The sequence below is a fragment of the Amblyomma americanum genome, chromosome 4 (genome assembly GCF_052857255.1).
Source record: "Amblyomma americanum isolate KBUSLIRL-KWMA chromosome 4, ASM5285725v1, whole genome shotgun sequence".
Lineage (NCBI taxonomy): Eukaryota > Metazoa > Arthropoda > Arachnida > Ixodida > Ixodidae > Amblyomma > Amblyomma americanum.
The window spans coordinates 181,302,929-181,327,787 of NC_135500.1; the positions used below are offsets into that span (position 1 = coordinate 181,302,929).

At 43.0% G+C, this 24,859-nt stretch overlaps 2 protein-coding genes across 3 annotated transcripts; both read left to right on the forward strand.

Moving 5' to 3' along the window:
- Positions 1 to 1,853: 1,853 nt before the first annotated feature.
- Positions 1,854 to 15,721, forward strand: GatB (glutamyl-tRNA(Gln) amidotransferase subunit B, mitochondrial). Its single transcript, XM_077662484.1, has 12 exons — positions 1,854 to 2,104; positions 2,197 to 2,350; positions 2,417 to 2,530; positions 2,847 to 3,042; positions 3,155 to 3,277; positions 3,495 to 3,608; positions 4,718 to 4,802; positions 5,948 to 6,167; positions 9,800 to 9,933; positions 12,818 to 12,941; positions 13,879 to 13,968; positions 15,565 to 15,721. The coding sequence occupies exons 1-12, from the start codon at positions 2,016 to 2,018 to the stop codon at positions 15,697 to 15,699; spliced, it is 1,578 nt and encodes a 525-aa protein (XP_077518610.1). The 5' UTR covers positions 1,854 to 2,015; the 3' UTR covers positions 15,700 to 15,721.
- A 1,660-nt stretch (positions 15,722 to 17,381) lies between these two features.
- On the forward strand, positions 17,382 to 23,903 carry LOC144128784 (polyprenol dehydrogenase-like). 2 transcript variants are annotated; one of them, XM_077662485.1, is made up of 7 exons: positions 17,390 to 17,830; positions 17,929 to 18,033; positions 18,795 to 18,863; positions 18,969 to 19,070; positions 19,153 to 19,360; positions 19,458 to 19,650; positions 23,390 to 23,903. In XM_077662485.1, exons 1-7 carry the CDS (start codon positions 17,692 to 17,694, stop codon positions 23,612 to 23,614), a joined length of 1,041 nt encoding a protein of 346 aa, XP_077518611.1. In that variant the 5' UTR covers positions 17,390 to 17,691; the 3' UTR covers positions 23,615 to 23,903. The 2 variants fall into 2 exon arrangements, with proteins under 2 accessions (XP_077518612.1, XP_077518611.1); XM_077662486.1 differs by lacking the exon at positions 19,458 to 19,650 and having other exon boundaries at positions 17,382 to 17,830.
- Positions 23,904 to 24,859: the final 956 nt, after the last annotated feature.

The following is a 24,859-nucleotide window of genomic DNA, read 5'->3' on the forward strand; positions in this document are numbered from 1 at the left end:
CCTAAAGTGTTCCTTCGAGGGCCTGGTGCCTGCGGATCCTTTTGTTGTGCAGGGTTCGATGAGCCTGGTGGAGTGCCTCAATCGCGGTTTCCCCGACGCTAATGCAGCCTTCTCGGTGGACATTGTGGACTTGTTTTATTCTGTGCCCCATGACGAACTTTTTGTTGCTGTGCGCGAATTCATTGAAAGATCTGGGACAATTTCCTTCCAGAATAAGTGTGGCATCACTTTAGAGTCCTTTCTCGAACTTTTAAAAGTGTACTTGAATTCTACGATAGCACAGCATGAAGATGAGTATGTCGTGCAAAAACATGGAATCTGTATCGGCTCCTGTGTTGCGCCGGTGCTGTGCAACATATTTTTAGCAAAATTTGACTCGATGCTACAAAGATCTCTAAACGACACACGTGTTGTAAGGGTTTTTAGATATGTTGACGATTTTTTAGTAATTTTGAACTTAACCGAAACTGACCAGTTTACCCTTGTGGCAGACCAGATTTTAAATATTTTTAGCACTTGTTCTAAGAACTTGGTTTTTACGCATGAGATTCCTTCTGACAAGACCATTAGGTTCCTGGATTTAGAATTGACTTTTTTACCCAATCAACACGTGTGCTGGAAATATGCGCCCAGGTCTAAGAAGGCACTGTTGCCGTATGATTCGGCCCATTCTAAGTTAGTGAAGCGCAGCATTGCAAACTTATGTTTTTTGAATGCCTTAAAGAAGAGTTGCCCTCATGTGATGCAGCAAAGTCTGGCGGAGCAGGTTGAACGGCTACAATGTTCTGGGTTTCCTCCCTCGGTTTTGCTGGCGGTGGCGGAATCCTTGGGGAAAAAACTGAAGTTATCTTCAAAGGATGCCAGGCCAGTAGAAGTGCCAACAAGAAAGTTGGAAGTCATGCCTTACTTCCACAAGACTTCACATGGTCTGAAAAAAGTGGCTCAGAAGTTTGGTGTCACTATGGCATTTTCTGCTCCTTGCAAACTGTCCGGTTTGTGCGCCCAAACCTTTGCAGACATGCGCAGAACTGGTGTTTGCAACACGAAACACCAGACTATGTTCACCACATGCGCAGTGGGCGTGGTGTATTCAATCCCATTGTCATGCGGGAAAATCTACATAGGCCAAACTGGAGCATGCTTGAATGAGCGCCTGAGGCAACATCGCACAACTTTGGGCACAGGCACAGGCAGCAATCTAGCCTTACATGTAAAGGACTGCAAATGTTCTCCTAGTTTTCACATTGCCAGCATTATCGGGCGGGGGAAATCTAAACGTGAGCGTGAGCTATTGGAGGCATTCATGATCAGAAAGAATAAGCAGAAATGCGTCAGCGAGCCGTCTGTGATTATCACTGAAAAGGAGTACAAGTTTTTATCGTTATAGTAGGCATGTCATCATGTGGTGCGCGAAGTGTATTGTCTGTAGGGTGGGTGCGCAGGCAGGAATTCCTTTAAAATGAGCGATTTTTCATCGCAATAATCAGTTGTAAGTCCAGCGTTGTGGTGTGTGCCTCCTTTGTTCTTGTCTTGCGTCTATTTTCGCTGGTTCCTTTTTCTATGCAATATGAACCAACTAGCCCAGCAGTTTGCACTACTGATGTTTAAGTACGTCTCAAAGAATGTAGACCATAATATGCTACCACATGAGCGGTGTTTGCTCTCGATGAGGCCAGTACTTAGCGCAAAGGAATTTTTAAAATCCGGACAGAGAAACATGGAAGTCTGAGATACAAGAACCAAAAACTCTCAAAAGCACTGCCAACTTCGTCCAACGCGATCCAATCCAAGTCGCTAAGCATGCTTGTTTTGGTTGTGGTAGTGTTTACCTGTAGTGCGGCAGAGTTGGCGGTGCGTTCTAGTTCTCGACGCGTGCTGGTCGCTTGTTCGTTTTGCAATGTGCTTATGTGCTGCCTTAGCCCCTAGTGCGTTGCCTTTTGTCTGATTACGTGACTGTTCTCTACCTGTACTGGCCACTGCACCTAGATCAGAGCGTCGGCACTTCAGCGTCTGTCATGTCGGTGCTGCTGCGAACGCTTCGTGCCCTAGAACAACACAACCGGCGCTTCAGCTTGAGTTCCTCAGCTGCCAATAAACTACACAAGTACGTTTGGTTCTCTTGTAATGTGTCGTCTGTTTCTGGCATCGAATGAAAGCCGGGCAATAACCGCGCTTATCCATTTTTTTTTTCGTCAGCAAACTGAAAGAATGGGAAGCTGTTATTGGTATTGAAGTCCATGTTCAAATTCAGTCAAGTTCAAAATTGTTTTCCAACTCACCCTACGAGTTCGCCCAGCCTCCAAACTCCCAAGTTTCGGCGTTTGATGCGTCCATTCCCGGAACATTACCTGTAAGGCGTACACTTCATGCCTTAGTAGCTTCAACCTCACATCATGTGCTTTCGTACTGTTTTCAGGTCCTTAATCGGAGGTGCGTCGAAGCAGCGGTTTTGACTGCGCTTGCTCTGAACTGCAACATCAACACTGTGTCGCACTTTGACAGGAAGCATTACTTCTATGCAGATATGCCAGTAAGAATGCCCTTGCTTACTAAACAGTTCAATGATGATTTTGCCTTAAAAAGCTGCAAACTTGGGAACCTGCTCCCCGTTATGTTTGAGGAATGTCTGTTGCGACTTGTAGAATGTTGTTAGCGACAGTAAATAATTGCAGTAACATAAATATGCTCTTCGTGCCACCTACAAGCAAACCGAACCACCACATTTATGCATGTTGTGTTTGTGGTATTTATTCTTGTATGAACAAATATATATTGTAATGCACCCTTTTTAATTTGGCCTTCATTTATACGAAGAAGCATAACATAAGACATGTCTCCTCCAATAGTGTGGCTACCAAATTACCCAGCAGAGGTCACCTTTGGCAACTGATGGTTACCTGGACTTTGTTGTCTTTGCACCTGGCTCACAAACAACCTACTCCAAGCGTGCAACACTGAAACAACTTCAGCTTGAGCAGGACAGTGGAAAGAGTCTGCATGATGTCATACACGGTAGAAGCCTTATTGATCTAAATCGCGCAGGTCAGTTCAGAGTTTTATTCTTCCATGTCCCTTTCTATTTGCAAAGAATTGCTGTAGCCTTACAATATAAAGTCTGAAAATTATTGTAATTATGTATTGGGCATCTCAACAGGAGTTGGCCTAATGGAACTAGTTTTTGACGCTTGTCTGAAGGACGGTGAAGAGGCAGCCAGTCTTGTGAAAGAGCTGCTTGCTACTCTGCGCACTTTGTGTGTGTGCAGCTGCAAGATGGAAGGTGAGCATTACACTGTTAATGTAGTTTGTTGTGGGCAGGTCATTATTATTTTTCCTTTTTTATTAGTCGATTCTAACGTGTGTGGGTGCAGCTATTGCATATGCTGAGAAAGTAATGTGCTTTTCTACTGGTTCATTGGCTCTTTGCCAATGAATTCACATCTACATATGAGGTATTTACAGCACATTCAATATCTTCTATCACATCGCATTTGCAGAGGGTGCCCTTCGAGTTGATGCAAACGTATCCGTGAACCGTCCTGGAGAACCTTGGGGTGTGCGGACAGAAGTGAAGAATATCAACAGTGTGCGTGCTGTCGCTAATGCCATAGGTAGGCTTGTAATGAGAAAAATGCATTTCATTCATTAGCTGTAAGCTTAATAATTTGAGAAAGGCTTGCTGCAATAGCCATTTTCATAATAATAATCTCTTGTGGTCGTTAATCAGCTCCAGCCAGCACAAAGTCCACCTGTGTGCGCCTGCAGCATAAGCAGTTCTGTTTTCACTGTTTGTATTTTAAAGAATCGATTACCACAAATTCAGATATTGTGAAGGCACCTTTAGTGAGAAGCAGTTATATTTCTTCCTTAGTAGACATAGACATAAAATTAGTAGATCAGTTCCTGACTTTATGACTTTATGACTACAAAGGGTTGAAAGAGTACTTGTCTTCACTCACATTGGAAGGTAAGAAAACCACTATTCTCAGCAGAATATTTCTGTGACTCCAGCGGTTGTTAATACCGCAAACAACTTATTTTTTTGTGAGCTGAATATTTCATGAATTTGGGTGATGGCATTATTTCAGAATACTTCACGAGTACTAAATTTCGCGAAGAAGAAGTGATAGACCTCCTAGCGCTTTCTTTGCCCAAATTATGTGCGGAATCAGTTTTTCACAAGGTCTGTGCGATTTGCGAAATGCATTAAAATGGAGTCGTTTACAGTATTTTTCTAATGCATGCACTCACTAGATATTATGGACGGATGCGAGAGGAGCACTCAATATCTCATGAGATGCCAGATGTCCCTGGCCAAATCTGCAGAAATATGAGTTTTGTATGAGCAGCAAGTTAGAGAAGAAGAAAAAACTAAATTTATATGGCACACGCATTGTCTATTTCTTCTTCAAATAAACACCAGTAAGAGATCCATGGTCTTACACTTGCCTCTGTTTTGTCCTTTGGATCCATAGCCTGCTCACATGTCAACTTCCACCCTCTCACCACTTTTGCCATTTTCTTTGTTGTGCATGCTTTAGAAAAGATATCTTAGGTCGTGGCATCAAAAATGAACAGTTTGGAATATTGTCCATAATGTTTGTCTTCCTCTTATGTCTATCTGCGTACTATCTAACGTAAATGGAGTTCTCATCATGGCTCAGTCCAGTGCCTTGCTTAGGTTCAGGGTACATGATCATTAGTGTTCTTTGATTTACAGACTTTGAAATTTCAAGGCAAATTGGAATTCTTTCGCATGGTGGCAAAGTTGTCAACACAACCATGGCCTTTGATGCTCTGAAAAGGTAACAATCTTGTTTTATATACATGCCTTTCATGGTATCTTGTGCATTCATTACAAGAAGTCATATAATGAGACTAACTTGTGCCAGAGAAAGAGTGCTTACTTTGCAGCCATGAGCATACAAACACCTTATTATCAGATAGCACCACAGGATCTGGCTCAAGTTTCAAAAACCTTTGCACTCGTGCATCATCAGCTAACCGTTATATTATGAGCTACGCTATTTTGGCAGCGCGATGTTGTGTTCAGTGTATTGTGACGCAGCGGCTAGCCTGAGCTGGCCATAGATGTTTTCCTTCACCATACCTTCATCATGCCAATGTGCTTGCTTATGTGTATGAGTGGATTTCCGTGTGATTTGTAAACATGTGCTGTGTTGCTTGACTCATGGGAAAGTAAATGAGCTTCACTCGTGTGATGTAAGCTTGCAACGTATAAATGAACTCAGCTGCTGTTTCGTTACAGCATCTCAAAATGCATCTTTTAGTTCACCAAGTTCAGAGAAGTTACCATAGACTGAAAAATGTCACCAGTCCACAGGTGCATTGTGCCTGCGAATGCATGGTGTCTATGGGCAACTTGATCTCATGTGTTGCGTTTCATGTTCAGAAATTGGTATGACCTGTTGAATGTCTTGCAGTTCACCTTTTTTTGTACCATAGTTACAAGAGCATAGTATCCTCATCGCAAAAATGTGGCACCCATGAAAACACATGTGAATGCTTTTAAAGGCCAGCAAGCTAAAGCTTTCTGCTAACCTGAGTTATTAGAGACACAGCTTTGAAATATGAAGCATGGAGATGTTATCGGAAGGTGACGTGCTAAAACTGCCATTGTGCATTCCTTCCACTTCTAGCTGCTCTTATTTTCTCATGACCAACCACCCTCTCCTTTACTATTTTTTTGGCACCTCTTTCTCTCCCACCTATTTTTGCTCCCTTAATCTCTTTCCTCATAGCAAAGTTCAGGTGACCACACAGAGTGAAACAAATCTGCTTGCATTTCTTTCCTCATAAACTCCTCCCCTCTTCCTTCTCGCCCATCTCTTGATTCAACCCACTATATTAAGTGTAGCATCCCAGTGCATATGTGCAGCTTTTCTGGCAATAGTTCAGATAATGTGCTGCACATACTGCTCACTTGCAGATGCACAATTCCTATGCGAGACAAAGAAGTTGTTCAAGATTACAGGTTCATGCCTGAACCCAACTTGCCCCCTTTGGTGGTTTCCTCATGCGAGACAGATGACATGAGCCTGGTCAGCATTGAGAGGTTACGCAAAGAAATGCCAGTGCTCCCATGGCAACACAAGCAGCAGCTCATGGAAAATTATGGATTGACACCACATCAAGCACAGACAATAGCGGTGAGCTGTGCCTGTATTGAAAGCTTATTACCGATATAGTAGGAGGTTTGCAGAATAGTTACCTTGCTTGCCTTGAGTGTTACAGAAAGGAGGGCTTTCTAATTCTCAAACAAGTCACAAGCATGTCAGTGACACCTTGTGCTTTCATCCTTCAGGCTTTTCTTGTTATTATGGTGGAACTTATGACATGTGATACATACATTAGGAAATTTCCTTTTCCTTCTTTTATATTGTTGCTTTTCTCAAGCTGTATTCAGTCCTAAAAATTTGGTTGTCCTCACAAGTTCTCCAAGGAAGTATTCTAGTGGTGGTGCACTGAAGAAATAAAGTGTGTGGGTTGTATATAGACTGAAGCCTACTTAGTTTCATACCTTTTAGCCAGACTGTCATATAAGTATGTGTGTTTAATGCTGTTTCCAAAAACTTCATTTCTAATACATTCGGCACAATGGGAAGAATGTAATCACAAAAAATCTGCTCATATTCTGATGCACAGGGGATTTAGGTAGGGGGGGAAAGGATGTAGCTGCCTGCCTCAGTGAGAAATCTCGGGTACAGCCATGAAAATCACAATTTTTTTTATATAACTCCTAGAAATGCCTTGCAGAAATAGGACTGTGCCAATGCCTCCCCCTCCCCCCCGCATCCACCCTAAAGAGTGAGCCATAAAACACCCAGTTTTGATACGCCTCATTTGAAGCGGATTACATCACATTTGGCCACTAAAAATTGCTAACCGTGCAAAATATCATTAAGGAACAGTCTTATGCCGAAGACTAGCACAAAAATATTGGCATAAATAATGTGATAGCATTAAAAGCCTCATCGAGAAAAAACTTGGCAGCTTCAAGCATCTGGCGTCATCTGTCATAACATTCACTGATTGGTCGACAGTGTGTGTGATGTCATGAGACCGTGTGATATTGCTGAGTTGGCAGGTGTGCTGGTCACGTGACATGACAGCACAATGGTGGGCTCAGAGTCAGTTGGCAGGTGCACTTGGTTGTGTGCAGACATGTCTAGACAGCTCCGCATATCAGGTTGGAATGGAGCCAGAATGAGCCCTTCGTGTGTCTTCCGTTATGGAAAATCCCTGCAAGCGGAGAGGGCAACCACGGAAGTATGTCGCTTATGGTAGAATGTCGGCGACTGCAAGCAGGCCGAGTGGATTTCGGACTTTAATGCTATCGCATTCTCAACACGTAATGTAATTAAATGTCCACAGTTTTCTTGTAGATCTTTCCCTATGATGACAATATCGACGGCAGAACTTTCAGTTTTGGCAGGAATTTATATCTGAAATTTGCAGAGGAAGTCTGGCCATGGCCAACAGTTGTGCTGTGTTGTATTAAAGCCAAGCGGCTCTCGAAGTTGTCAGGCAACGTCGCTTGGAGTTGGTATACACTTTATGAATAGGACTGAGTGCAATGCTCAGCGTTATGTTTGTTATTTTTGCTGGAAGAAACCTCAGATGCCTTGATTTTTTTTCTCTTGCAACTCGCCACTGCTTCTGGTGCGGTTTAATCATATTTTAATTCTGACTATCTCTTCTAATGTTTGGTGTACAGTCGTGCTTGGTTAATACAACCCCCATTAATATGGACGACTCAAATTATGAACAGTTTTTCTTGAAACCAAACTTTTTCTATGTATTTACGGACAATGGACGGGGTGAAAATTTACCGAGTCCAATAGGATCAATGTACATTTGTCCTGTTAATATGGGCAGTGATGAGAACAAAATCCAGAGTGTTCGAACCCCTTGAATTTTGAAAGCAGAACCCCAGGCAAAGGCAATGCAAAAGCGCAAAGTGTGCATGCGTGCATGCCTGTGTGTTTCTGCAGTGGCAAGGTAAATAAACTCTCTCTGTGCACGGCGTTGAAAACCACATTGAGCAGCTGTCAGTTGAGTGCATACAGAGTCCTTGGGATGTGAACAGTCGCAGTAGGAGGTACTTCATCACATCAAGAAGCGTATCACGCATCTTATGGACCACTAGGCGCTTCAACATACACCACAAGATTTTAAAGATAATGCCGATTAGAATAATGCACCTAGAGGTTCCAAGATTGCCTGATTTTTACTCCACTGCCCGCCACTGTGCACAGAAGCAGTGTGCAGTCATGAAGCATTTTTTTTTTTCAGGACATTTCGTTTCGTTTTTTCTTCATGATTTGTAATTAATGTAAATTCGCTTTATGGACACTTCAAGGTGTCCATATTAGCAAGACAGGACTAGTATTATACTAACCTGGCTCGCTCTTCTACCTTAATCCACCCACTAATCCATCTATTTTAGGGGGTGAGCCTGCTTCCAAAATATTGGAATATTGGGGAGGGGGGCTTCTTTAACATGCTATCCCAATTTCTTCTTTAAGAATGTGTTTAAGAAGGCCTCATGTTTTTGGACAAGGACCTTACAATTTCCACAAAGGATATATAGTCAATAAAAGTCAATACACTGTCCCTTTAAGGCAGCTGTGAAAAAAAGCTTTTAGTGTCAGCTTGAAAGAAACATTCATGGTGTATTTTCTGCTGCATCACATTTGATGTCTGCAGGTGCAGTGGCTGTGATATCCCACTATCATTGGCCATGTTTGTGTAACTGTGTTGCATGGCATCGGTTACCTTTGCTTGAATGCATTTCGGGTTGTACTTGAATGCGGTTCGCAGTCAACATGTGCTAAAAGGCCATACCTTAGGTTGACTTTAAGTGTTAGCCATCTTGTAACAGCCTGCTAATAAGTTTAATTGAATTAAAGAGCATCTTTTATCTTCAGTCACAAGTGAGAAATGGTAAGTGAAGCCTAATGAGTTCTGGAAATTTTTTTCTGCATTTTTAACACTGTTAGCAGCAGCTGGTTGCTTTAGTATGAACGCTTTACTTTTTGTTGTAAACAAATTTTTAGCATGCTGTATTTACTCACATAATTTGCGCCCTGATGTAATTTGCACACTAACTTATTATTCGGGTTTATAAAAATAAAGACTTTTGCTCGCATATTTTACACTGCCTGCTGTGGCAGACCACTAGCATGCACTCGGGTGCGCAAGGCAGGCTTGAGAAGATGTGAAAGATGTCAGTGGCGAGGGAACTGGTGGTCACTTTCTCGTAGGAACAGTTGCGAGAGTAAACTTCCAGTAACCTCCTGCAAGCGCCAGAATCTGAAACTACTGAACCGTTTACTGTTCGATTTGCTACTAATCAGCTGGACCGCACTCGAGGGTGTCGTTTTATCTCCATTTGCCTCTGACTGCTGGCTTTGCGATTTTATCGTAAAGCGTTTATTTCTTTGATCTGCACACTCACCATCATGTCGTCCTGTGGGGAGCTACACATAATGTGGGGCGGGGCAGGAGGGGGTATGCGTCTTAAATTTGAAGTCAACTTTTTGGGGGGCTAGTGAGGGTTGCGAGTTGGGAGGGTCAACATGTAGGCGGCAATATACAGTACTTGTTGTGTGTTATGGCCTTTGTAGAGTTTTTAGAGCTTGTTCTCAAAATCTTCACGTAATCTGCGCACCCTCTCTTTGAAGCCTTAATTTTTTAAAAAAGTCCACAAATTATGCCAGTAAATGTGGTATTAAGATTTATATTTTACTGTGTGACATGTGCTGTTATCTCTTCCCAGAATGAAGACGGATTCCTGGACCTTTTTCAGAAATTGATCAGTTTTAAGGACTGTGAAGTCAAGCACATTGTCAAATGGCTTCTTCTACACCTCCTTGGGCAACTACACAAGGCGGACACCACTCTGCCATCAAGGTGCAGTGTGACTCTCCAGGACAGGTCACAGGTCCAAGTGAAAAGTGGGACAGTTTGCTCAGATCTGTAGCAGTGCACATAGCATAAGAAACATGGGATGAAGAAACACAGGATTGGTGCTACACTCATGATTGAAATTCATTCGATAGACAAACAGAACTGAATGCAAATACAAAAAAAGCAAGAATCTTGAGATAGAGCTAAGACCCCAAAGAACATTCAGGTGTATAGAGCAAGTGTGTAACTTGCACGTCAAATTTCAAGTTTTCTCTACAAAAATATCAATGCCATATAAAGCTACAGATGCTTGATTAATACAGGCCCCCTCCTGCCATCTGGATAAATAATGTCTCCTTGACCACGTGTCACTCTATTTCTGTGTGCAGTCTCTCTACCAACTGAGCTAACTGGGACGGCAAGCTTGTGGTAGGCCAAGAGCGAATTGATCAATAACTCGAAGTGGGAACAGTGTTTGCCAAATTTTTAACTTTCCTTTGTAGCCGTATGGCTGTGCTTGGGTGGACACCAATGAATAATTACTCTCTTATTACAAATCTACTCCACCTTGGGGGATTCTTCTAAACATTTGTCCATTATATAGCAGTCACTCTGAAAATGAGCAGCATCTTGTCACAGGTTTGCACATTAGACCATGTGCTCCATTAGGAAGCTGGTGCAAATTTATTTGCATGATGCTGTTGAAATTCAGTACAAACCGAACATGTTCCCAAAGTGACTACAATAGGTGCTGGCTAGCCACCTTTTTGCACGAGTGGCACCATGCCCATGACAATGAAACAGTTGAAGCCTGAATGTGACTTGTTTGCTGCACGTGGCAGATATTTGTACTTGCAGCTCCATAATAGTGCTTTGTTTAACCTGTGCATTGTTGAGGTAGCTATACAATCAGTTTGCTCATCCCATGATTGCCACTTGAGGGCTTTGCTAATTCAGCGCTACCCAACTCCAGCCAGTGAGCACTTTTGTGATAAGTGTGCTGCATGTGGATGGGTCCAGCAGAATAAATGGAATGCAATTTAACCTTCTTCTAATGACTTTCAAAGGGCTGCAGAAAATTACTTATTTAGAAACAATATTGTAGCGTTAGGCAATTTAAAGATTGGTTTACATAAGAAATGGCATATCTTTCCATCAGACATTTTTGTGAACTCATTTATCTCATATATTGAAAGTACACACTACTAACAACATAAGTATGTTTAAAATAACTCTTAAGACTGGACATTGATTTTAGACCTGTCTTCCTTATTTTTAGTCAAATCCTAATGAAAATGCAATCTTGTTCAGTTTTGATGCTGTTTTGAAATCTGCATTTGATTTTTCTATAAATTAATTGGTACCTAAGATAATCAGTTTTAGTTAGTCATTGGTTAGTACCTTGGTGCACCAAAAAAATTGCTTGATAAAAAAAATTTTTAAATCACACCTACATAGTCTAATGAGTAAAAAGTGCAGTTATCAAAGCTATTTTTCCATTTTATCCTAATTAGTATTAGTAATATTACAGCACTTGCAATAGAAACATTCAAAGTGCGAATATCATGGATTGATAAACTTTGCAAAATCGTAAATTTTTGAAACGTGATTGAACACTTGTGCTTTAATTATTGCAAACACTGTGCCTTCACTTCCCTTAGCAACCAAAATGACGTCTCTGTCTGTCTTAGGTGCCGAGATATTAGCATACTAAGACAGCCAGGTGTCCAAAATCTTCATGCCGTTAAACCATCTGCTCCTGCTCAAATTCAGCCCACACAGTGATCAAGAATTAATGTTATGGTCAAAATACTGATCTTCAGGAGGAAAACATTGGTAGAGTGGGAGAATATTAACTGTAGATTCCAAAAACGTAAGTTTCAGAAAATTGATTTTTGGGTCACTTTTTGGTCCCAAAGACCAGTGTCCCCCTTAACTTGAATGGTTCATGAAGACTGCCATGCATGCAGGCTGTTGCTGAGAAACCTGAGAAAGCTGTCTCGACCGGAGACTAGCCAATATGGTGCTGCCTGGATGTAGCATGTATTGGTGAGCCACAAGGTGCAACGGCTGAGAAACCATGATGTAGAAACTGTGCAGACCACATGCCTGGTGCACCCTGTCCCATATGCATAGGTTTGCCTCTACAGAACACACAAGATTGGATTTTACAGGCATGAAAGTGAACACGTCGCATAGGGAAGGATGTCATGCCCACTGTGTGATGGGCCAAAAACGGGAGATGGCAGGATAAAAATGCAGGACAGCTAACATGATCGCAGCAAGCATTGTGCCAGTGTCAGCTTTCATTGTTAGGCCTTGGAGTTTTTAGAGTGGAGGACCCACCTCCGAACCAGTGATATGTCATGATTGACATTTTTGAACTCAAGTAAGATGACAGTCGTAGTGTCAGTTATTCCAAGTATTGTGTGGAAAGAGTTGAAGGCATTTTGTTCTGAGTGCCAATTAGGAACAGAAGCACCACAAGTGCCATGCAACATTTAGTGCACGATTCTTCATTTTTGCTGCCTCATTTCTGCTCAAGGCCTTCAGTGCATTATAACCTGATATCTTTTCTTGCGTGTTCCTGATCTCACTCATTGAGAATAGTTATGAAGGTTTTTGTTCCAGAATATGAATTCATAGTATGGAGGGGTTCATGACATACCAGAGAGGCTAACGGCCATAATTCTGAAAAAGTTAGATAATTTTCCATGGCGAGTATAGGTGCTCTGTGTAGGATCTGGACAAGACTGGTAAGTTGTGAAAATTTTTAGTCTGGAGGTTTTAGCAACAGGATTTCACTATAGACAGGGAGGGGGGCAGCAGTTTGTCCTGTTTTAAAGTTTGCGAAGTCACATGCTTATTCTTTTACTTCTTCACTCAGCTCTGTAGATGCTGTGAGATTCCATGAGCTGCTAGTTCTTGTGCAGCAGCAACATATTAGCCACTTGAGTGCACAGGAAATTTTGGAGCTGTTGGTGAATGGTGACTCAAGGACTCCCAGAAAGGTGAGAGAAGACAGAGAAAAGTTAGACCACTTAAGTGTCCTGGTAGCTTCGTTAGTCTGTGTTTACTGTCAAATTGCATTTTTTTTATCAGAATAGAATGAGTGCTTGATATTCACGCAAACAGAATATAAGTTGTATGGGACATCTGTGCATGGTCAGGTTTATCTGAAGAACTTATCTTTTTCCAGTATCTGTCTCACGCGTAGGAGTGCATTTAGCTTCATATGGCACATCATAAAGCATGGTGTCTCACTGCAGCAAAAAGCCTCCAGACATGTCGCTGCATTTTTGCCAGCACATTCTGGCAAGTCCCACATGTTCACCATGTTCGGCTGCATTCACAAAATTCACATTTCATCTTGGAAGCAACACTGGTATGTCAGATTAGTTGCAATGAATCATTCACATCAGCAGCGCTCATACAGAAGCACTAATGGCTCATAGAAAAAAAAGTGCTGTTCGCTGCTTCAAAACTAACTCCAATAGGCTGTCCTCGTCATCGAGCAGTGTGCACTCAACACCCACATGGCATCAAAATTAGCACTGAGTGGATACTGCTTACCTGCAAATTTATCTTGTCAGATGCGATTCATAGGTAAGGACATGCTCAGAGCAGTTTTCTCAATCATCGGCATTCGAGATTGTGACCCTTGGCTAAATAAAAAGAAGTAAGGCTTGACCTGCTTCTGTTTTTAGCAACTTCATCTTGTGCTGCTAAGTATGTAGTAGTTTGTCAGTAGCTTTATGGTAGCAGAGCCTGTGTATTTGTCTGCATTAGTGTATATTACGTATGTGTTTGGTATCTTGTGAGCAAGTTCCCTTACACTCTGAGCACTAGTCTTTCTGGGCATATTTACCTGTTCCTTCAGCAGATGTTAGCACTACTAGTGCAGGATTAACAAGTGTTTCTCAGTCGCGCTTGCTTTCTCTTTTGCAGATTGTTGAAGAGAACAACTGGTGGCAAATCACAGATGCAGACCAGCTTAAGCAGTTATGTCAGACTGTCATTAATGAAAACCCAAAAGATGTGAGCTCTGTCTTGTTGATCTGTTCACTCATTCATTCAACCATATTACTGCATTACTTTTAACGTTGAAAAATTAAGGGCCTTTTATTTTTGTGCCCTGTTAAGTGGCCAAACGTTAGAGGTAGATGTATGGGTGACTCTTCTGGAACTTTCTGCATACAAAAAAAAAAGGGGGGGGGGGGGGGGGGGGGTTGCATGTTTTTCTCACTGAAAATTTTTCTCTTGGGAAGGGTGGCTGCACCCCCCCATAAATCCACCACTGCCATCCATCAGTTACTGTAGCCTGTGAAAACGCAGTAAAGTCATCATGATTAAATGTCATAAATGCATTGAAAGAAGGCAGAAAATATCCAACAGTCAGTGAACCATGGAAACCACAACTTAATTGCAGTTATTTATTTTAACTTTAGTGAAAAGCAATTGATTATTGTTAATTTTTACATTATGGGTAAGCTGAAACAACATGGAAAACACAATGTACAATAACACTAAGGGTTGAACCTTCAATGTACCGGCTGAACTGCATTTGCCATTCATCCATCAATGCTACTGCATGTACACCTAAATTTTAATCGGTGCGTATGTTGCACTGCAAATAAATGGCAATGCCAGTGCATATCAGTTGCTCACAACTATGTCAACAACCTTCCCAATAGGCTGAGAACTAGAATTTTCTTTTTTCTCGTTAATATCAGAGAGTTTTAGCATTGCGGGACTGCATGCTTAGCGGAATAACAGGTCCCGAGTGCACACATGCAGAACGCTAATGGCGAAATAGCGTTAGCATACGCATGCAATTTTCAGAAGTTAACTTTGCAGCTTTTGCGCACTTAGAATGGAAACATGGCAGCATCCTTCCAAGCGAGAGCCACTTGCTTCAGCCAAATAACCAGTCATAGCGGTTCGGGTCGACATGTTTACCGGTAGCTACTGGTGTTTTTGCCTTTCACTATGACTGACCTTGCTTCAAAGACAAAGTGCAAGCTGTGATTCAACCCAGTGCTTGATATACACTCTCATTTCTGGTGCTCCTGGGCCTATTGGGGCCTCAAACTGTACTGCAACCGTCTGGAACTGCTTGGAACATAACAAAACTAGGTTTCGAGCATTGTCACAGTGTTTTATGTATTTAAATAATTTAGCATGGCAATTTACATTAAATTTACAAAAGATTTTTGAGCATTACAGGAGTTCTTGCTTGAGCAATTTGTACTTAGCTTTGCCTTGTCTAGATGGTGCCACTGTGTTTATGTTTATTTTACAGAATTTTAATTGGCTGTAAAAAGACTGAAATATAGTAATTTGGCAAATTAGCAAAAGTGGTGTCATTTTAAAAGGACCTTTCACCTCCATGTGAAGTAGATCGCATTTAACATTTTTGGAACACTATACGAAAACTCTCTGTGGTGTTAAGTTGCTTGTGACCCGCTAACGTAATTCCCCATAGGTCCGCTATTACACTAATGCTACATTAAAACTCTCTATTGTCAGGTGTTTTCTCCAGCATCCTCTCTGTTCATTTGCTAGTTCTGATTAATTCTGTTTTTTATGTGGCTCCTTTTCTTTCATTCTTTTTTGTACTATTGATTGCAACAGGTGAAGAAAGCAGCCAATGGAAAAGAACGATCCCTCAACTCACTCCTGGGAAAAGTGAACACATTATCAAACAGTCGAGCCCACATGAAACTTGCCAAGGCTATTATGTGTGAGCTTATTAATAAATTGAAATAAACTATATGTTGATCAGTTCCTATGTCTATAGTTTGCAAATAATACGTACACGGACCTATTGTCCGAAGTGTAAATTTCTAAGGTATCTCATGTGTATAGTTTCGACTGAAGGTCTTGATCCCGTATGCATATAGCTCATAATGCATGCTGCACAGATTTTCAGATGCCAAAGCTGCACTTTTGGCTATAGGGCTTGATGTATAGTGAGAGCACCAGTCTAATTTCGATCATTTCACAGCAAATCAAAATCAGAGTACACGGGCATTTTTGCATTTCTACTCATAAATATGCCACTGCTGTGCTCAGTATCAAAAAAGACAGCCTCCTGCTTATGCTACTGAACCACCTGTATTTGACCCGAGACTTGTATACAGCATACTACAGTAACTGCGGTATGGAACTGTGTGATATGTGTCAGTACACTTACGAAGATTAGCTGTTAACGACTGTTCAATTTGGTTGGCCTGCTTCAAGAAAAATGCTGTCCGCGTGAAAGTTTCAGTTTCCCCTTGATCCCCTGGGCAGTCTTATGTGTGTGTTTGCTGCTGGCCACAAGTTGAGCTGGACCAAGTGGGGGGCAGCAAATATCTGATGCCCTGCGTCTTGTCATCAGATCTTTTTTCCTTCAGTACACAACAACGGTGCTTTTAACATGCGGACCGCCTGTTGCACTTCCAAATAATTGACTTCGTTCGTGACTGAATATGGCACAGAAGCCTAGCGCTTTCCTTAACAAGGTAGCTTGTAATTGTCCGTAATATGTGACCTTTGATAAAAAAAGACGGTCGTTGCAATCAGCACTTGCAGTTTTCCCGTGTCTGTGCAGTCGTGCAGAAATTTCGTGCAGGCCTTCGACCACCCAACTGAGCAGTTGGGGCCTCGGGCACGATATGCATAAGCAACGTCACCATTCGCATGGAACGAACGAGAACGCGTGGAATTCGATTGAATTTTTATGTACGCTTCAGTGCTTCAACGGCTAGCTGTTCGCCGCGCCTTCGCAGACGTTTGGCAATGCCGCTTAGCAAATCAGCCCAAATGGGAGGTCGTCATGAGGGAGCAAGTTGTAGTTTTTGTGTGTATGTTTTTTTCTTTTTTTAAGAGGAACGATCAAGATCGTCATTGCTGTCGCGACAGGGCAGTAGCAGACGACAAGCCAGTGTTATGTAGTGGCGGCAGATGGCGGCAGCTGACTACCGTCGCCGTTTAAAAAAAAAAAAGCGGCTGCTCAAGCTTTTTTTCTTTTTTTTCTCTGCAGCCGTGTTTATGAAGACAAATTCTAACTTCATTCGTAATAGTACAAGTTTGGTGCATTACATTGTCTGTTAGCAAATGGGGTTACGGCGGGATAATATTTTAACGCGCTCAGACATTCTCCTAATGTCTTCCTGTTCGTGTTTTATTTATGCGTTTCGCAGCAATGCGCGCTTCTCGCGGAGTGAAAGCAGAAAACGTGCGTCTGCCGTGACTGGTCTTCCTTCGTGCATGCCATCATTTGCTGAAATGAGTTATTGGCCAACCCACTGGCCAGCCCTTTGTAACGAAATACTACATCAGTGGCGAAACTAGCGGCGACTCTGAGCAACTCGAACAACCTGGCTTCCTCAATGTGTTCCAAATTTGGCACGCCAAGAAGGTCTTTTACCACTTTTACTAATGAAGTTCCGCGTTCTACTGGTCCCACTGCGCGTAACTGCTGCTACTTTTCCTCTCTTCGCGTTTCCTTTCATGGCTGCAGGCTGTCTAAACTGTCTGGAGCGGTGCGCAACATTAGTTCGAAAGCTGAAGGGCTGAAGTTAAGAGGTGGTTGTCGGGACCACGTGGGATTGTTTTGCGGCGCTTGGAGCGCGAAAGCTGGCGAGCTGCTGCCGCCGCTGCCTCGTGGGCACAGATGTATGGGAATGATTAGTTACAATGGTAGTACGCTTCGCTTAATCGCAACGTGCAGACGCAGTCGTGTCGGCGGCAGCTGACCGTTGGGAAACGGCTGCTATGAATCGGAGTCTGTGGGGGCGCGTGACGTTCCACGTTGAAGCGTGGTTAAAATTGCACTTCATTGCCGCAGTGTACTTATTCAAAGAGTGCGCGCAACGTATCAAAGCTGTGTTTACTTCAGCGACGCCAAAGACATGTAAGTATACATCTGCACCGCCGATTTGCGAAGCGGTTTCGCTTTAAGAAGCGGGCAACATACTTGTGTACTTAACTTATTTGTTCGCGCACTTTCAGACTGCTGTGTGGGAAAAAAAACTGCTGTCGTCACAGGCGGAACGCGAGGTTTAGGATTGGAAACTGTTAAATCGTTGTTAGCGCTGAACGTGCGAGTGATTGTCGGTAAGTGGTTAACATCGAAGAGCGTCGAGAGCTGTTCGTAAAAGAGATGGTCGGTTACCTTGAAGCTTTGAGATGTAGTTGAGGTGCGTGGCTCGTACCCTCAGTGTTTATTGGTGTCTATATATCAAGTAAATGTTCATTTTTTGTTCCGAGCCCCTGTGACCACATATCCAGTATGACTGCGTGCCGTCTTTAGACGTGCGGCTGTATGTGCAAACATATACCGTGTGGAGTCTGGTAAGATTACAGCATTTCCTTTTAGCTATGGCCAGAACGACAAATGTAACAAATTTACTGTTTTTTATTTCACGAAAGTTTTGTGGAAAGCTGCAAATAATGCGCATAAAAGTGATAATGGACATTTGATTTAATTGGTGATGGTGAGTTGGCCAACTGCTATACTTACCTCGAATTGCTTTCTATCATGAATCAAAAGGACTGGCTGGCAAGTTTTTCAATTACACCATTCCAAACACTGTATATGTCCTCGTGCAGAGCCGCATATTACAGTCTTGCGTTGCAGTTGGTATTGCAGGAAACATTTCTAGCAGTTGTTTACACTAAGCTAGTGCAATATATATTCTGAGGCATGCCATTATCTAGCAAGTCGTATGATGAGGAAGTTCATTTCATTTTTCTGTGATGGGTGATGCATTAATGACTTCTGACTCCATTGCCTATAGCTGGAGGTAGTGCTCTTCCCTTGGTAAGATATATTTGAAGCTGTGCACCTAAGCATACTGAACACTCAATGTTTGCAGGAAGTTCTTCACCAGAGCAGTCTCAAGCTGCCAAGGAATGCTTCGAGAAATGCATCCCTGGCAGTGCAGGTTTGCTTTGCACAAATGTGCATAAATCATATAGCAGATTTAGAATGTGACGATTTTGTGATATTTCAAAGGTTTCCTTTTCTTTTGCATCACTACACTTTGCAGTGGAAATACTGCCCCTCGACCTCAGGTCAATGTCGTCCGTGGGCACTTTTGCACAAGAAATCCTCAGGCGTAATGTAGTTATAGACATGCTTATCTGTGGCGGTGAGCTACGACTTTTCCTTACATGAAGCCTGCAGTGAACCTTGAGCATGAGTATACATGTGTGTATGTTTCCATTTTACAGCTGGGGTCATGTTTACACCATACGAAGTGACCGAAGACGGATTTGAATCGCAGCTAAGCATCAACTACCTTGGTCACTGTCTTTTAACTGCTTTACTGCTTCCAAGATTAATATCTGCTGGGACGCCAAAGAGGATGGCTCGAATTATTAATGTTTCCTCCTGTGTACACAAAGTAGCCCACATCAACTTTGATGATATCCATGGCAGGTAGGGTGTCTCGTTCAGTACAGGAACATAGGAGTTATTGTGTGTGACTGTTTTCGTGCCATAATGCTGCTCTTATTTATTTTTTCTTTCTCTTTAGAACAATCTATTCAAGTTATTTCAGCTATGCACAATCTAAACTAGCGCAAGTGATGTTCACACAGTCACTGGCCCGTTATTTTCGCTTGGAACGAATACCTGTGACGGCCAACTGCCTGCACCCTGGCATTGTGAATACAAGCTTGTATGAGAGGGTCGTCTGGGCTCCCCTAGTTTCTGGGATTTTTTTCAAGGTATGGTCATTAATTTACAAAGCATCTGTGTTCAGTGCAGACACTGTTGCTAGAAATGTCAAGAGGCAAGGAAAGACCCCACAGACGTGTAACCAGTGGAAGCTCATCTAGACTCCCCTTGGATAAAGCAGTCAGGCTTGATGTTAGTAGAGGAGAGGCGGGAGTAGATAGGCTAGAGCACTGGTGTGCAGCAGTGTTTTCAGACAGATGAATAGGTGTTCAAAGGCAGCAGGTTTTTTTATTCAGTAGAGCGCAAGCAGATGCATCGATCAGGATAGAAAAAAATGGATTAATGTGTGTGTAGTACTCATCATGAATTTCATGAAGTGCAGTCTACAAGGCATGTTATGGGGATAAATTCTTGTGCCTTAATTTTTTGCGGAATAAGTGCTGGGAAGTTTCAATGGTGAATGGTGTGAATTTGGCGTGCTGGTACATAATTACATATAATGAGAGCAGCAAAAAAAAAAGGGGGGGGGGGGGACTATGGATGGAGAGTAGAGAAGAATGAACACTGAGCTTCCAACAAATTTATTGTGAATGAATCGCATTTATATACATGCTCTCTGAGCCAGGGGTTATCGCCTGTGCATGTATACAGGTATATACGGATTTGTTCACAATAAAAGTTGTTGAAAGTTCAGCGCTCATCTTTGTGTACTCTGTCTGTTGTCCCCTTTTTTGCACTGCTGTCATTATTTTTGTCACTGGTACTTTTTTACACAAGAAACTTTTATGCTGTTCCAAGTGCATGCTGCTAAGGGTAGCTGTTGTATCCCGGGTATATTTCTGCTTGCATATTGGATATGAAATATCATCTAGTCTTTTAATTCTCAAAATTGCGTTTTTTTTCTCCTTTAGTGTTACTGGAAAGCTGTTTACTTGCAGGTGTACTACTTGTTCTATTAAAATATGTGCCGAAAAAGTTTATAATGAAAAAAAGGGCTACTGGTACTTCATTATGTAGCAGCAAGGACAGCATTATATTACACCGCTGATTAGCGTATTTACACGATTGTAAGTCGACCCCCCCCCCCCGAATCACATTTGTGAAAAATAAAAAAAAAACGAGGTTGTTTAAGCTTGGCCTTGAATAGTTGAACGCGATAGCATTATCCAGCGGCCGCCGTTTATCGCCAGCCGCTATCGGCTGCCGCGCGCGGGCGTGCCCGTGGGAAAATGCATTAGTCACTGGACTACTCGTCCACACTTGCGCCATCGTCCTCACTAGCGCTGCCGTCATGATCGCTGCTGTTCATTTCTTCGGCGTAAAAAATGGCAGCCATCTTGAATGTAGCCGTGAACGAGCGCCGGTCGCTTACCGGACACTGAGCACAAATGACGACTGACGAAGCACTACATTAAATACTTGTGCAGCGCGGCCGGCAGTAGTCAAATGCGTCAGAGCCAAAGAAAAACTATGCGTGAATGGCGTCGGCTACCGTCACTCCCCGGCACCGCTGCCATTCCGAGTGGGAGTGCCGCCTCGATTTGAACAGCGGCCCTTCCATCAACTATCGAAGCTCCCTTGAGCACCGAGCGCGCATTTGAAAGTTAAAAGGAAACTTGTTGGACGCTTGAGCTTCCCGTAGAACGCGATTGCGTTATCGGGCCGCCGCCGCTTATCAGCAACCGCAGTCAGTAGCCACGTGTGGGGTGCTAGTTTGCTGCTTATCGATAGCCGCCATCGGCCGCCGCCCGCGCGTGCGGGCAGGGGATGCCAGTTCTGCGAGTTGACATAGCAGCTGCTCAAGGCCAGAACCAAGAGCGACGCGACGAGCCGCGCAGCAAAAATGCAACCGCGCTGTATCATATGCCCGATATCTCGTTTGTCTCGCCTTTACTTATAGTGCGATGTTTTCGTTTCGATTGTAAGTCGACCACCCCCAATTCGAATTTTCAAATTTAAAAAATAGGTCGACTTACAATCGTGTAAATACATACCTTGGAGAAGGCACTACCAAAATTTGCTTGCATATATATGAAGGTTAAGAACTTAGTCGGATAAAGTTTGAAACAAACGACACCATCAAGCTACTCGTGGCCACAGCACACAACTTTATATACGTGAAACGAAACTGAAACTGCAGATGGGGCAGTGGATTTGCCCATCTTGTAATTTGTAATTGTCTTGTAATTTGCCCATGAGCAGGTTCTTTCATCTGAGTCATTTACTGTTCTTTCTGTTTTGTCAGAGTTACACCCATCCAGAAAACATTAGCTTCAGAGGGCCGCTACACAGTTATCATCAAAGCTGTTCAGCAGTAAAAAATTGCTAGTCATTACCATCTATATGCTCCTAGATGCTACCCTGTTTGGATGCCAGTGCTAGCCTAAAATCTACAAAATACAACTTAAAAAAAAAGCAGTTGGTAATACTGGTCAAAGTCTGTGGCGTCCTGTATTACTCCGCTGGCCAATTACGACAGTGAACAAAATAAGATTTTCAAAGTTAGCAAGCCAGAGGCATCAAAATTCTTGAGCTCATAATTTTGTCTTGTGATTGGCTTCTGTTTAGGCGGAGGAATCTTGTTCGGCAGCCCTGAATTGAGATGGAGCTTCACTGCAGACTTAAGGTGTATCTGACTTTTTGCCCTTTTGCATCAGTCCAAATCACCTGAAACGAATGTAAAAGTTTGGTTTGTTTTTTGCTGGCAAAAGTAAGCTCCAGTTGTGTACACACAGCTTGAGCCTGAGAATTGAAAAGTTGACATCCACAAACGTTAACTTGCTACGATACATTGCTTCCATTGCTTTGCTTATTACCTTACTGTTACTATAAATTGCAGTTTAGCTCAGTTCTGAATGTATTTTGCTCTGCCTTGTCCTTAACATTGCTGCAAAATTGAGCTCTTTCCTAATCATTGAAACAGCTTGATTGCATGTCTTTACCACTAGAAGCAGCTCTTTTTTTACATAATGAAACATACATCCATGACCATATTATATACTGCAGTTTCAATTAACTGAAATGCACCCATGCAGTTGATATTGTTGCTTATTTTACAGTACTGCCACTGCAGTGTTCCTGTGGCTGTGGAGGTCAGCTGCCGAGCCCAAGGGCATGGGTTTGGTAGCAGCTGCATTTAACTTAAGGTGGAATGCAAAAGAAAAAAATTGGCGTACGATTACTGTACTCCGTAATGAGAAATTTGAGTGCAGCTGTTGAGGTATTGCACCATAGGCGATTGCACACGGGCCACGCAGTGTTTCGTAGCAGCCACCGCAGATGGAGTACGACAGATTCCACCACTCTCGTCCTACCCTCCTCCTTCACTTTCCTCCTTGTACTTTCCAGCACCGCCATACCCTCCTCCGCTTTCCTCTTCATGATGTCCTCTTTTCTCCTGCGCTCTTTGCTATCGCGGTCTTTCAACCTCCGCTGTGATCATCGTTCACCTCTGATCGCTCCCGCCGTACTTTCATCCGCCGCTTTGCTCTTCATTCGCTCTGCTGGTTACGTCGACGCTCCACCCGGGAATGAGCTGTACTGAGATTGCATGGCGCGGTAAAGAACCCCAGGTGAAACCGATTCAAAGCTCTGAACTACTGCTTGCCTCATAGCCTATACAGTGTTGCTTTGGTGTGTGAATTCACTAACGAATCAATTTACATTACTTCAGAAAGCTGAGATTGTTTCTGCTCTGCAGTGTGGGGTTATTGCAGTCTATGACAACCTTGGAACACAAAACCCTTGATTGTTGTATTAATGTCCACTGACTTTTTGCTTGTCTCTTAGACACCCGAGGAAGGAGCTCAGACGAGCTTGTATGCTGCATTATCTCCGGATGTGGAAGGCATCAGTGGCGTCTACCTTGAAGAATGCTCTGTGTCTGAGCCAGCTTCACAATCCAAAAACCGTAGCTTGCAAGACAAGTTGTGGAAGGAGACCTGGGACTGCCTACAACCTTGGCTTCCACCTGCAGCATCGCCTCTTGCCACTCAGCCATTCCTTCGTACCTAGCTGTCTTGGTGTGCACTATGCTCTAAGCCTTCAATTTTTAAGGGGATGTCTATCTGTTTAAACTTGTGCACGAAATGCATCTACATGCAAACTGTTGCTTGCAGAGCATGAGTGATATCCATCAACTCATGCACTGTTAATGACCAGATGTTCCTTTTATTACATGAAATAGTGCTAGTAAATGAGATGCAAGGAAGATGGACTGCCCAATGCTGTCCAACAAAGATGATGTGTGTCTTTCATCCTGCTTACTGGCACTTATATTTATCTAATAAACCAAGGAACCCAACTTCACGCTCTGTTGTCTTTCGTCTACGGTCATGCTTTGCTCACCATATGCTCCAGAGTAGTTTTGAGATGCAATTCAAGAATAATGAATTGGGACCATCCCCTGAATGATAAATCAAGATATATGGCAAGATTTTGTAGTGTTGGTGGATGGATGGGCATCATTATTAAAGGTACTAGAAAGGGAAGTACTAAGTTCAGCCAGATTAAGAGATCAGAGTGCCAAGATTGCAAACATGTTATTAACTCTCCTAAAGAAATAAAGACGTATGAAAAAAACATTATCACAACGATAGGTACGATTATATCCATCTCCGCTCCACTTTTTGACAGATCTCTGTGGGTGACATGGACCGCGAAAAGGTGACATTCGTTACACCTTATGGTTTATCCATCTATAGTGGTATCTTCATCCTACTTAATGCTCCGGCCATTTTCGAGAGGACGGTCTCTGCAGACCTCGAACTAATTTCTACTAATATTGGTCATTTTGTCAAGCGGGCCGTCGGCTCAATTCCCGAAAGTGCCAGTTCATTCGCCGCCAGCTCACCATTCTGTGACGTCTGGTCGAGTCCTTCGAAAGTCTCTATTCCCCAATGTCGTGGCCAAAGTTCATAGGCGGTTTGGGACAGGAACGATGCGGCCAGAGACGAAGTAACGAGGGCCGGAGAGTGCTGAAGAAGAGTACAGATTATTTACATTTTTACAGTAAAGTTCCGCATGCGAGAACACAAGGGGTAAGCACTGAGCAGTACGCCACTACGCTCCTGTGCACACACGCTGCCCGGCTGCTTCAATACAGTCCGAGATCACGTCGAATCATGGCATCAAGATGATTCGGGGAGCCGCCCACTGCAGGAGGCGGCACCATTGCCCTCGCAGCGGTTCCGGTAGCGAGGGCCCGCACTTTCGACGGCGATGTCACCGTGACGCAGCTATGGTGATTCGGCACCAGCT